At 65.3% G+C, this 11718-nt stretch overlaps 1 protein-coding gene across 3 annotated transcripts in view; it reads left to right on the top strand.

Moving 5' to 3' along the window:
• ZNF385C (zinc finger protein 385C) overlaps positions 1-11718 on the top strand; it is a 43327-nt gene that overhangs the window by 28746 nt on the left and 2863 nt on the right. For all 3 annotated transcript variants that reach the window (XM_064524769.1, XM_064524771.1, XM_064524770.1), the window contains exons 2-7: positions 1523-1665; positions 6242-6352; positions 8005-8164; positions 8545-8871; positions 10569-10756; positions 11267-11365. In XM_064524769.1, the coding sequence (XP_064380839.1) occupies positions 1523-1665; positions 6242-6352; positions 8005-8164; positions 8545-8871; positions 10569-10756; positions 11267-11365 (1028 nt within the window). The remainder of the gene's footprint in view (positions 1-1522; positions 1666-6241; positions 6353-8004; positions 8165-8544; positions 8872-10568; positions 10757-11266; positions 11366-11718) is intronic.

Raw genomic sequence — 11718 nt, 5'->3', positions numbered from 1 at the left:
CCCGCAGCTGCTGCTGGAATGCGGCCCGCTGTGAAGGTGGGGGAGAGCCGCAGCGGCGCGGCGTAACCTTGGCCAAGGTGCCCCGGTGAGGCGGGTGGCACCTGCTCGCCGAGGCTTGGGCAGACCGGAGCCGATGGAAACGCCGGCCCTTTTTTATTTAATTGCTTATTTTTCTTTCTTGCAGCCGTAGGAGCGAGCTCTCCGGCCGCGGCTCCTTCCCGCTAGCGGTGGGGTTTTGTCCTCAGCCCTGGGGCAGAGGCTTTCGTTCGCACTCGTTGCGCCTCTCAATGTTAAATTTAATACAGTTTTTAGGCCAGCAAAATCGGGAGGTTTGCGGACGAGGCGGGGGGAAGGCTGGTGCTGCAGCCCAGACGCCGCGGTGACGGCCGCCGTGCTCGCGTGCCTCGGCGGGTGCTGGGGGCTGGTCCCCCGCGCTGCGCCCGGCCCCTCGCGTGATCGGGTGCAGACGTCGTTTCACGCCCCAGAAGGTTAATTATGCAGCGCTCACCCATTTTTTGCTTGCTTCTGCTCCCTTCCCCGTCCCTGCTGCTATTAGTTTTTTTATTTATTTTCGAACCGCTTCGCAGATTTCCCTCCTGGGTGACTTTGGAATTAATTCGATCAGCGCACGCCTGATGGAGCAAAATGTGATTTTCACCCTGGAGTCAGGAGCGGCTGGGGGATGGCTCCTCCCGAGACAGCGCAGGGGCTGCGCGCTCGCCCGGAAAGAGGTCGTTCCTGCCTGGAGGGGCCCCGCGCGCCCGGCTCGTCGTTTGGAAACTCGGGAATCTTTCGAACTTTGAATTTCAGATTTTTGTCTTGACGCCTGCATCGGCCTGGTTTCTGCTGGCAACGAGCGTCATTTAAAACAAAATGGGAAGGGAAAAAGAAATAAGGGAGCGGTGGTAATCTGCTGCCGGGCGGAGGTGCTCGATCGGCAATTGCAGTGCCAGCGCGCGGGGCGGCTGGGCTGGATGCGGGAGCGCCGAGCTGGCCGGGCCCCGGCGCGCTCAGCCCGCCCCTGCTCCCGGGGGGCCGCGTCCTTTTATTTAAAGACAACTATTATTAACTCTGGGCTATTTTTGACTCGCACCCCGGAGCTCGCAATTAGTGCGCGGGGGAGGATGCGAAGCAGCCGCGGGAACGTGGGCGGCTCCGGCAGCAGAGCCGGCGCTGGGTGCGGGGGCACCGGCCGCGGGAGCCCGGCGCGGGCTGCTCCCACCCCAAATAGCAGCGGGGGGGCCGGGGTCACCACAGCCCTGGGGGCTTTCAGCCAGCGCAGAGACCTCTGGAGCAGCTCGAAGCACGCTCCTCCGCGTGCCGATGGTCTGATGCGAGGACGGCCGTGGTGCGTGTTAATTCTGACGTTGATTTTGAGCCCAGGAGCCGGAGGGATGTCCTGGGCCACCTTGGGACTTCCTAGAGGTGAAGATCCAGGGTCCTCTCCGGGACGTCCCGCTTGGGCACCCAACGCTGCGAGCAACGTCCACCGCAACTTCCTTCTCTCTCCCCTCTCATCCAGGTCCGTCCGGGCACAGCAGCCCCCTCTTAGCCTCGCTGCCGATTCCCGGCCGTCCCCTCCATCCCCCCTTGGACATCAAGCACTTCCTGACCTTCCGGCTCAACGGGACGTCGCCGCTCAACCTCTTCCCCAACTTCAACACGGTGAGTCCCGGGGCGGGCGAGCGCGGGTGGCCCCGGTCCTGTCCCGCGTCCGGGCTCCTGTCCCCAAAACGCATCTTCTCCGTGTCACCTCTCCTTGAACCTCCCGGGTAATTCTGGCCGCGGTTGGGGGGTGTTTGCAGGGACCAGGGGATGCGCCCGAACGGGGCCGTGAGCATCCAGAAAGGCCAGTTCCTCCCCCATCCATCATGCTTACAGACCGAAATTAAAAAGACGCTTCGTTTTAACCAAGTTCAATTGGGTTTTGCTCCGGGAATCAATAGTAATAGAGTAAGTCTGGAGAGCAGTTCGTTAGTTTAAATAAATGGAGAGAGGGAGCCCATAAAGACACAGGGCGTTTGGCGGAGGGCACGTGGCCCGCGCGGGCGTCCGGGTGCCTCGTCGTCGCGGCAGCTCTTGCTGGTTTGTGTGGTTCAAGCTCAGGCTGAAGCCCGACCACGTGCTTGGACTATGCAATTAAACACGTCTCTATACGTTTCCGTGGATATGTAAAGCCAAGGATGCACGATGGCATCTCAGGCGTGAAATATTATTCTCCTTCCTTCGTGTCTCCTCCTCTTCCCAACCTCCCACCCTCGAAACCCGCCGTGACGTCGCCTTGGGACGGCACCTCCTTCTCCAGCCCCTTCCTCGGCTCCGGGTCCCGCGTGGTGGTTCGGACGCCTGGGGCTCGTTCCCGGGCCCGGCTGGTCGCGTGGCGGGGCGAGGGGACACGGTGACGGTGGCTGGGCGAGGGGGACGCGGTGACAGCAGTGGGGCGAGGGGGCTCGGTGCCGGTGGCGGGCATCCACCTCGTCTAAGTGGCTTTGAAATCAGCCGCGCTACCAAGGTGCAAACTATCATAGGGGTCTTCAAAGGCGGCCGCAGAAATTAAGTACCAAATTCCTGCTGCTGCTGAATGGGATTCAGACATCTAACTCCGCTAAGCTCTTTTGAAACCCCGGCTTTGGGCTGCCTCTCCCCTGCGCTAACAAGCAGAATCACAGGAGAGCAGAGGGTTTTGATGCCATTAGCGCTGCTGCTCTTTGTCTCTGCTCCTTTTTTTAGTTGCTGGAGTCAGCAGCTCGCTTGAACCAGGCGCTGTGATTTGTGCCGCTGGGCTCTCCCTGGCCCCTGCCTTGGCACGTGTTTTCCAAAGTCATGTTGCTTAAAAAAAAAAAAATAGGAAATTAATCTCTCGCGCTTGCTGGCGGTGCCCAGCCCCGCGGCGCAGCTGTGCAGCAGCAGGTCCGGCCCGTCGCCGCTGCAGCGGGTCCGCGTTCGGGAGCTAATCCCCTGCTTTGCAGGGACGCTTGCGGCACCTCTCCGGGCCGGAGCAGGGCTAAGCCCTTGAGCCGTTCGGGATGCGCGTGGCCACGCGCGCGTGCTGCGACTTTGCAGGACTCCGGGGGAGCTTTCGGGGCCGCAGGTGCAGAGAGGGCTCGCAGCCGGCGTCGCGTCTCCTCCGGGAAACGGGCGGAAAGGTTTCCTCACCGTCCCGCGTGCGAGACGCGGAGCATCCCGGAGCCCTGGGCCACACTCGGACCCGGCCCGGCGGTGTCGGGGGCTCGGGCTGCCGCTGCCGTCCCCGGCCCTCGCTTGCCCCGGGGGGGGTTCGGCTACGCGGGCTGAAACGGGGGTCGGCACCGCTCTGCCCTGCGGACCGCGGCGCGTCGTCCCCTCCGCAGCAGCCCGTAGCGGCCCGGCAGAGCGCTTTGCGCTGGGAGCAGGTCACCAGGCTCTCACGAACCCAGCAGATGTTTTACTCTGCAGCAAGCGAAGCCCTTCCAAGCTGAGCTCTCCTGCCACTTAAAACAACAACAGGAGCGGGGGGAAAAAAGATCCTAACGCAATACGCAAGGAGCGTTTCATGCTCGAAAGGCACTTTCCAGCTCTTGGGATGCTGCAAATCCCCAGGACCTAACAGCGTCTTGCAAACCCCCAGCAGAAGACGTGATCCGAACTGATACTTTGTCCCTGCGAATTCCCGTTTCCGACCCCGGCGGCTGGCAGGAAGTTCAGCACCGAGGTCTCTATTTATATCGGTAGGAACATCCAGGGATAAAGAAAGTCATTCGAGTCAGTAAGAATTGACTATAAAGCCGAGATCTTTGCTCTCCCAGCGCGCCGTGCCCCCAAATCCACCTCTGCTCTGGGGTGCGTCGTCCGCCGCGGCAGCGGGAGCCCGGTGCCCTCAATCGCTGCCGTGGGCTTCGGCTGCGGGAATCGGTACGTCCCTCCGGTCCCACGCCCGCGGCCCCTGGGGGAGTAAGTGGGGAGATATATATATATATTTATTTTCCATCTCAAATAAGTGACTGCATGTTAGAGAGACGTTCATGGAGTACTTTATTTTCATGCAAACGGCAGCGCAGGGGCGCTCGGGTGGCGTCGCGGGTCGGCTCTGCCCCGGGTGCAGAGAGCAGGCGGCTCGCGCCGGGGCCGGGCAGCGCGGGGGGCACGCGCGCCGCGGGCTGCGATCGGCGGGGTTTGGCTCCGAAAAGCCTTTTTGAGAGCGAACGCTTGCTTTTCCTCCTGGCTAGGAGGCGGCGATGGCCGGAGAGCCGCGAGGTGCCCGGGGCGCGCGGGGCGTTGGACGGATCCGATCCCCCCAGTTTGCAGCGGCGAGGGCAGGTGCGCGGGGCGAGGAGGGGTCGCCAATTTAATCCGATTTTGGAGCTGCCCGGAGGGCGGTGGCTTTGCACAGCCGCCGCGATGCTCAGCCCGTGCCGAACGCGTGCACGGCGGGCCGAGCCCCATCAAAGCTGGCACGAACCGAACAAAAACCGCTTGGACGATTCAAACGTCCCCCACTATTGACGCTAATGCGGTTACGTGCTCCAGCACGCCCGGGATGGAAAGCAAAGTTTCCTGGGAGGCTGTAATTTAGCGTTAATTAGTAGAGGTGGAAATGGCTAGCACGGAGCGTCGAGGACCCTTCATCGCCGAACAGCGAGCTCTTGAAGCGGCGCTCGTCCCCGCGGCGCCGAGCGATGCCCCTCTCCCCTCGCCTAAAGCCCGATTTGGGGCAGGACGGTGAGGTTCAGCCGGGGCAGAGCACTGGCAGGGCTGGCGGATTCGGGCCGGGGCCGCTCTCGCCTCCTTCACCCCGCTGCAAGGATTAGAGCCGTTTTTCTTCCTTTTGCACGGAAAAGGTGGGTGTTTCTCCTGGAAGCCAGCGCCAGCCCCGCTCCTGCCGGCAGCGCGGTGCTCGGTGCCCTGGGCCCTCGCAGTGCTCGGTGCCGGGACGAGCAGCGCCGCTGCCGTCTGCAGATTCCCCCGGTCCGCCGCCGCACCCCGAATGCTCTTCATTTATATTCCAGATAAGTGAGCAAAATTTCATAGCAAACAGGCACTTCATTAATCACTCGCTGTTACCATTCTGCTCACTTCTGGAATGGAATTTGGGGTCTCGATAATGGCTCCGTTGTCCAGGCATGTGCCTCGAAGACTGATGCACCTGTCTCGGCAACTAAATAGCTTTGCAGAGAAATACGATCGCCTGAAAACCCCAGGCTCTACTGACAGCAGGACTCAGATAAGATAATCTTCCTATGCCACAGGGTAGGGGAACAATACTTGCATTATAGATTATAGCCACGCTCAAACAAAGAGGTTATTCTTATTTCCCCCCCTCCCCATAATAAATGCATTTTGTTTAAAACAATTATGGCTTTTCGAACAAGTTTGCTGCTGCGGCTGAGGGCCGTGCGGAGCGTCGGGCAGAGGCAGAAGCGCCGGGCTGTCATCGGCCCGCGCGCCGCCCCGGGCAGACCGGCTCCTCGCAGCCGGCGGCAGTCGCTCGGCCTCCGCGCACGTGTCCCGCGGGATGCCAGGATGGCGCGGGCTCGCAGGCCGCTCGAGGAGTGCGGCAACGTCCTCGGCCTTGCACCACGACGGCGGCGGGCGAAAATAGCCCCCTGCCCGCGGCGGAGGGGGGTTCAGCCCGGAGCCGGCGCGGATGCACCGTGGGGTCGGTGGCTCCTGCTCCTGCCGAGTCCCGGGAAAGGCTCCGGGGCCGCGGGCAGGCGGAGGCGGCAGCTGGGCGCTCAGACGGAGACCGATAATTTGCTGTGCACACCACGGGCAGCTGCCGTGACGCGGTGCGAGGCCGGGGCCGGGGTGCCGTGGCCAGGACCCCCCCCCGGTGCTGGGACCCCCCGGTGCTCGCCCCCCTCCGCCTTGCTTTGGGCGGCCCTGGGAAAGCCGCTTTGCTCTTCCCGGAGCGCCCGGCCAGGACGCTCAGCGTTCCCGCTCTGCTCCTGCGGGCGCCGGGAAGAGCTGGGGGCCCCGGGTGGGAAGGCTCCTTCCCCCCCTGCCAGGCAAGAGCGAGTATTTGGACCCTGTAGGCTGGGCTTTTTTCAAGGATGGCTTAAAAAATAATGCATCGATGCAGAGTACGTAGTTGGTGCACGAGTGCTTCCCCGGGGACCTCCGGGCTGGGCCGAAATCCCAGCTCATGCACTGATTCCTCGCTCCTAGAGACCGGGCACAAACGGTCCCGGCGCTGCCCCGGCGGGCGCTGGCCGGGCCCCGGGCGCGGCGCGGCACCGAGCCCCCTCTGCCTTCCTCCCCGCAGATGGACCCGGTGCAGAAGGCGGTGATCAGCCACACCTTCGGCGTGCCGGCCCCGCTCAAGAAGAAGCAGTTCATCTCCTGCAACATCTGCCACCTGCGCTTCAACTCGGCAGTAAGCGGGGCGACGCGGGGGGGGCCGGGCCGGAGGGGCCGCGGGGCCGGGCGTGCGGTGGTACCCGGCGCCAAGGCAGCCCCGGGGGCCGTGGGGGGCTCGCGGGCGTTTCGCGGCTCCTGCCAGCTCCGCTCTGCCATCCGCCCGTGGCTGCCCCGGCTCACGATCTCCCCAGCATCTTCTCGTTCGCGGGCCCGAGCGCTCCCCGAGCCGCTGCATCCTCCGCGTGGCTCTTTTGTCCTCCTGCACCCCATCGTTTTGTCCTCCTGCACCCCATCGTTTTGTCCTCCTGCACCCCATCGTTTTGATCAGGTCCATTCCCTGCCGTCCCTGTCCTGTGTTTGTGTTTAAGCTGCTCTATCAGCCCCCGTGATTCGTGTCTGCTCCGGATGAACCTTTCCCGCGCTGCCTTCCCAGCACGATGCTGGAGCAGGCGGGTTTTTCCTCCAGCCTTTTATTCCATGTAAACCAACCACCTCGTAGAGGGGCGTAAGGAAACACAGATCCCTGCGGTCAGGAACCGCACGCAGCCGAGCTTTGTGGGGAAAACTGATTAAGAGTTTGGAAGGGAGCCGGCGCTCGGAGGCCGGGGGCGCGCGAGCAGCGGGCTGGGCGCACTGGGGGCTGCCGCTCCGTGCGGCTCCTTCCCGCGGCCGGCGTTCCCGGCGGATGCTCCGCGCGGTGGATGCTCCGAGCGGCGTCTCGCCTGCCCGCGGCGCTGCCGAGCCCCGGCCGCTGCCAGCCGTGGTGCCGCTTGTGTTGCTGCGTGAAATGGCAGCGGCCCTCGGTGACCTATTTAGGCTGCAACCGCCCCGGCCCGGCCCCGGTATCTGATGCAGCTTCTTTGTGTTCGCTAACGAGGCTCCTGCCCCGGCCTCCTCCTTTTCCCGCGCACTCGCCGTGGATGCCAAACTCTTGGATGCTTGTCCCATCCTTAAAAAGCGGAGGGAGGGTGGGAAGCTGTGTTGCTGCCTCCCAAGCGCGGGAAGCCTCAAACGGCCCCTGGAAACGCCCCGCAAATTAATCCGCGCTGCTCCGTAATAGAGCATCTCAATTCATATTGGATTTGGTTTCCATAAATTGCTGAACTCTGGTTGTTCTGGCGACAATGCTGCATTGTCCCTGACCGCTAAGTACACAGGCCTTTGGGGTATTTTCTTTTGTGTGCGTTTTTATCGGTTCCTCGCAGGCATGAGCCCATCAACACGCACTTCGTTATCCGAGGTTCGGCGGGAGAAAGGAGCCCGCGAATGTAAATCGCGTGTTAGACACCCGTTAGGTGACAACAGGGGATGCGGCCTCCCCGCCAGAGCGTTTTTTTATTTTATTTTCACGGCTAGCAGTTCATCGTAGGTTTCTGAAGTCATAAATTCTGCCTGAAAGCTTCTTTTAGAAGTGGCGCGGTGCATTTAATCAGCGCGGGGTCCTTATCTCGGCCTCGCAAGGCGGCAGCTTAGCGAAGCGATGCCTCACCCCGTGCACGCGCGGAGCAATCTGGGGAGAGGGAGCGGCGGCTCTGCAGCGCGGCTGGCCGAAACCGCTGCCCGATGGGCGATACCGACAGGGACGGGGCGGCCGCCTCCGCGCGTCCGTCTGTCCGTCCGTCCGTCCCGGGCCGCGGCGCTGACGCAGCCTCCCGTCCGCCCCCGCAGAACCAGGCGGAAGCCCACTACAAGGGCCACAAGCACGCCCGGCGGCTGAAGGCCATCGAGGCCATGAAGAGCAAGCAGAGGGCGGCAGCGGCGGGCGGCCGGGACAAGGCGGGCGACTTCCCGGCGGCGCTGGAGGGCGGCGGGGACGGCGGCAGCGCAGGTACGGGGACGAGGGGGACGCTCGCCGGGGCGGGGGGCTCGGCGCGCTTCAGCGACGGGCGGTATTGAAAAGGAGGGGTGTGCAGCGGCGGCTAACGACGGCGCTAACGAGCCGGCCGCTCCCGCAGCAGCGCAGCCCCCATAGCAGCACCCGGCGAGGGCTCGTGGGCTGGCGGCGGCGAGGGCAGCGCTGGGGCTGCTCGGTGCTGAGCTGAGCACGGTTGCAACGAGTTGCGGATAAAAGCACGAACGGGAGAGACCCCGGGTCCAGGGCGGGGGGGGGGGTCGGGTCCTATCACTCCCCGAAACCCAGGAGAGCTTTGCGAGGACGGAGCGCCTCCCTCTCCGTCGATCCCTGCCTTTCCCCTTGCCTCCCGCCAGCTCCCGCCGGCGGCCTCCAGGACGCGGAGGGCGAGAGCAGCGGCCCGGCGCCCAGCCCGGCGACGTCCCCCGCGGAGCTGCCGGGCCCCGTCCCGCCGCCGGGCTCCCCGCCGGCCTCGGAGCTGTCGGAGGGCGGCTCGGACGCCGCCAGCGTGGCCTCCCCGGCCGTGCCGGGCACCGAGGCGCGGGCGGCTGAGCCGGGCGGCAGCGTCGCCTCGGCCCCGGACGGCGGCGAGAAGGAGGGCAAGAAGAGCAAGCAGCACCTCTACTGCCCCACCTGCAAGGTGACCGTCAACTCCCTGTCCCAGCTGGAGGCTCACAACACGGGTAAGGCGTCGCGCCCACGCGGTCCGGCCGCGGGGATGCTGCTCGGAGCGGTGTCTGGCGCTGCCGAACCGCGTTGCAAAGGCAGGCGGTGGCGTTTCACCTGTGCTGTTGCTTGTGACAGTGTTTTAGCAAGGTGAAATGCTCTTGTTGTCCGTGTCCCTTAGTTAAGGGTGTTTTCGGGCAGCTGTCCGTCCGTCCGTGCGGCATCCCGGAGCATCCCGGAGCATCCCGGGGCCGGGGGCCGCGCGGCGGGTGACCTCCAGCGGCGTCTGCGGGCTCTGCAGCGCCGGCTCCTGCCCGCCCGCCTTCCTCACGCAGTGCTAAAAAACACCGACACCCCCGTTTTAGGGGAAAGACCCTCTTCTCCCCCGGTTCGGGGGGGCTGGAGACCGGCTCCCCCAGCCCGCAGCCCCCTCCGGGCTGCAGCGGCGCCGGGGCGGGGGCAGCCGGAGCGGCCGCGGCGCCGGGGTCGGCCGAGGACAGAGCCGCGGCTTAGCTGCAGCCGTGTCCTTTTGCTTTTGTCAGCTCCGGTTACAAATTTAGGAGCTGATTTGGGGGAAAAAGAACAAACAAACAAACAAAGCGTTCGCGGGCTCGCGTCCCTCTGCGGCTGTCGCGGCGTGCCGGCTCCTCGCTTAGCGCCTTAGAAAATGGACCGAATTAGCGATGGCTTGAATTTCCCGTCCGCCCCCGTGGCCGCGGCGGCAGGACAGGGCGCCCCGTTCCCCGGCGTGCGGGATTCCTGGGTCCCGCTTCCCTGCCTCCCTCAGCCCCCGCGAGCTATTCCTGGCCCTGCCGCCGGCTCCGCCGTGACCTTGGGCATCGCTGAGATGCGGCGGCGGCGCGTGCCGAGCGCTGCGGACCCTGCCGACGCCCGGGCGCGGGGTGACGGGCTCCAGGACGGGCTTAAAATAGCGGCGTCTCCGGAGGGCTGGCGCAGGGAGGGCGGCTTCGCCCAGCGGAGCGGCTGCGCGAAACCTGGGGCAGCGGCGCGGCGGGGTTTGGACACGGCCTCGTCTGCCGCTGGGAGCGGCGTGCGCGAGCCGGGGGTGCAGCGGTGAGGCTCGGGGGGTGCATGGTGTTCTGGGGGTGCACGGCGTTTGGGGGTTGCATGGTGTTCTGGGGGTGCACGGCGTTTGGGGGTGCACAGGGCTCGGGGGTGCACGGCGTTTGGGGGTTGCATGGTGTTCGGGGGTGCACAGGCCTCGGGGGTGCACAGCGTTTGGGGGTTGCATGGTGTTGGGGGGTGCACGGGGCTCGGGGGTGCACAGCGTTTGGGGGTTGCATGGTGTTCGGGGGTGCACGGGGCTCGGGGGTGCACAGCGTTTGGGGGTTGCATGGTGTTCGGGGGTGCACGGGGCTCGGGGGTGCACGGCGTTTGGGGGTTGCACGGTGTTCGGGGGTGCACGGGGCTGGGTGTGAAGCAGCGACCGCCCGGTGGGTGACCCGGCGCCGGTGCAGAGGGGCGATAGGTGGGTGGCAGCCGGGCAAGCGGCCGCCTGCGCTCCGCAGCCCCTTCCCACATCCACTGCCGACCTCGGCAAGGTCACGTCCCCTCCTGGGTCTCGCTTTCCCGGAGCCCGGCGTCGCACGGACGGGTGTGGGGTCGCGGTGGGGCGGGGGGCCCGTCTCTCCCGCAGCGGTTCCCGGCGACGTCCCCGCGTTTGCCGAGCGCCCGCTCTCCCCCCCCGCCCCAGGGGCCAAGCACAAGTCGATGCTGGAGGGTCACAGCACCCAGGTGCGGCGAGGCCGCGGCAAGCTGCTCTCCCGGGCGGGGCACAAGGCCAAGCGGATCGGCAACAAGGGCAGCATCAACATCCAGAATAAGGCGTTTCACTGCCAAGTGTGCGAGATCTACGTGAACTCGGAGACGCAGCTCAAGCAGGTGACGAGCCCAGGCCTCCCGCCTGCCCCCTCCCTCGAAGCGCGGGGGACGTGGGGGCACGGGGAGCTCTGCCAAGGCCGCGCGCTCGGCTCCGGGGTGTTGCATCCTCCCCCGGTACCTGGTGGCCGCGGAGAGGGGGAGCTCTCGTTTACAAGCCGCCTGCCTTGCAAATCCCTGAGGATTTAAGGTGAGGGGGGACCTGTACCCGCTTGCCCAGGCCCTATTGCTTCTCCCTGCCGCGGGGGGAAACAGACTTCCCTGGGTTTGTACTTGCAAAGCCACGTAAGCTCGGAGCCGGGTGCAGGGGTCCCAGCCGGGAGGGCTCCCCGGGGCTCTGCAGAGCGGCAGACAAATTGATAGCAAAAAGCCCCAGAAACAGCAGCAGCGCGGGGCGGTTTTGTGCAATGCAGCTAAAACCCCGCTCCGGTGGCGTCCGGGGGCTGGAGCTGGCGGCGCGGGCGGGCGACGGGGCGACGGGACGCGGGTGACGCCGCCGCTTTCCCCCCGCAGCACATGAGCAGCCGGCGGCACAAAGACCGGCTGGCGGGGAAGCCGCCCAAGCCCAAGTACAGCCCCTACAACAAGCTGCAGAAGAACGCGGCCCTCGCGGTGAGTATCCTCGAGGGAGCTGCGAGGTCTCTGTCGCCCCGGGCGCCCTCGGCCGCCTTAGCCAGCTCTCGCGATGAGAGACGCTTTGCCCGTTTTTCCTGCAGTTTCTCGCGCCCCGGGGGCAGATGGAGCCTGCTGCCTCGGCGGGGCGAGGGGTCCCTGGCGTTAGCAGACACCCACCCAGGCTCTTCCTAGCATTAGCAACGGGAGCGGGAGAGGGGGCTCGTTCGTGAGCCACCCGGCAGCCGCGTTCAAAGCGGTCGCAGCATTTGCGGTTCCTCCACCTGTTTCAGTTTCTAGGGGGGAAGCTGTGATTTTGGGGCGCTCGGAGCCAGCGCGGCGGTGCGGTTCGG

Source organism: Dromaius novaehollandiae, chromosome 22, assembly GCF_036370855.1.
Source record: "Dromaius novaehollandiae isolate bDroNov1 chromosome 22, bDroNov1.hap1, whole genome shotgun sequence".
Taxonomy (NCBI): Eukaryota; Metazoa; Chordata; class Aves; order Casuariiformes; family Dromaiidae; genus Dromaius; species Dromaius novaehollandiae.
This window is presented reverse-complemented; position numbering and strand designations above follow the sequence as displayed.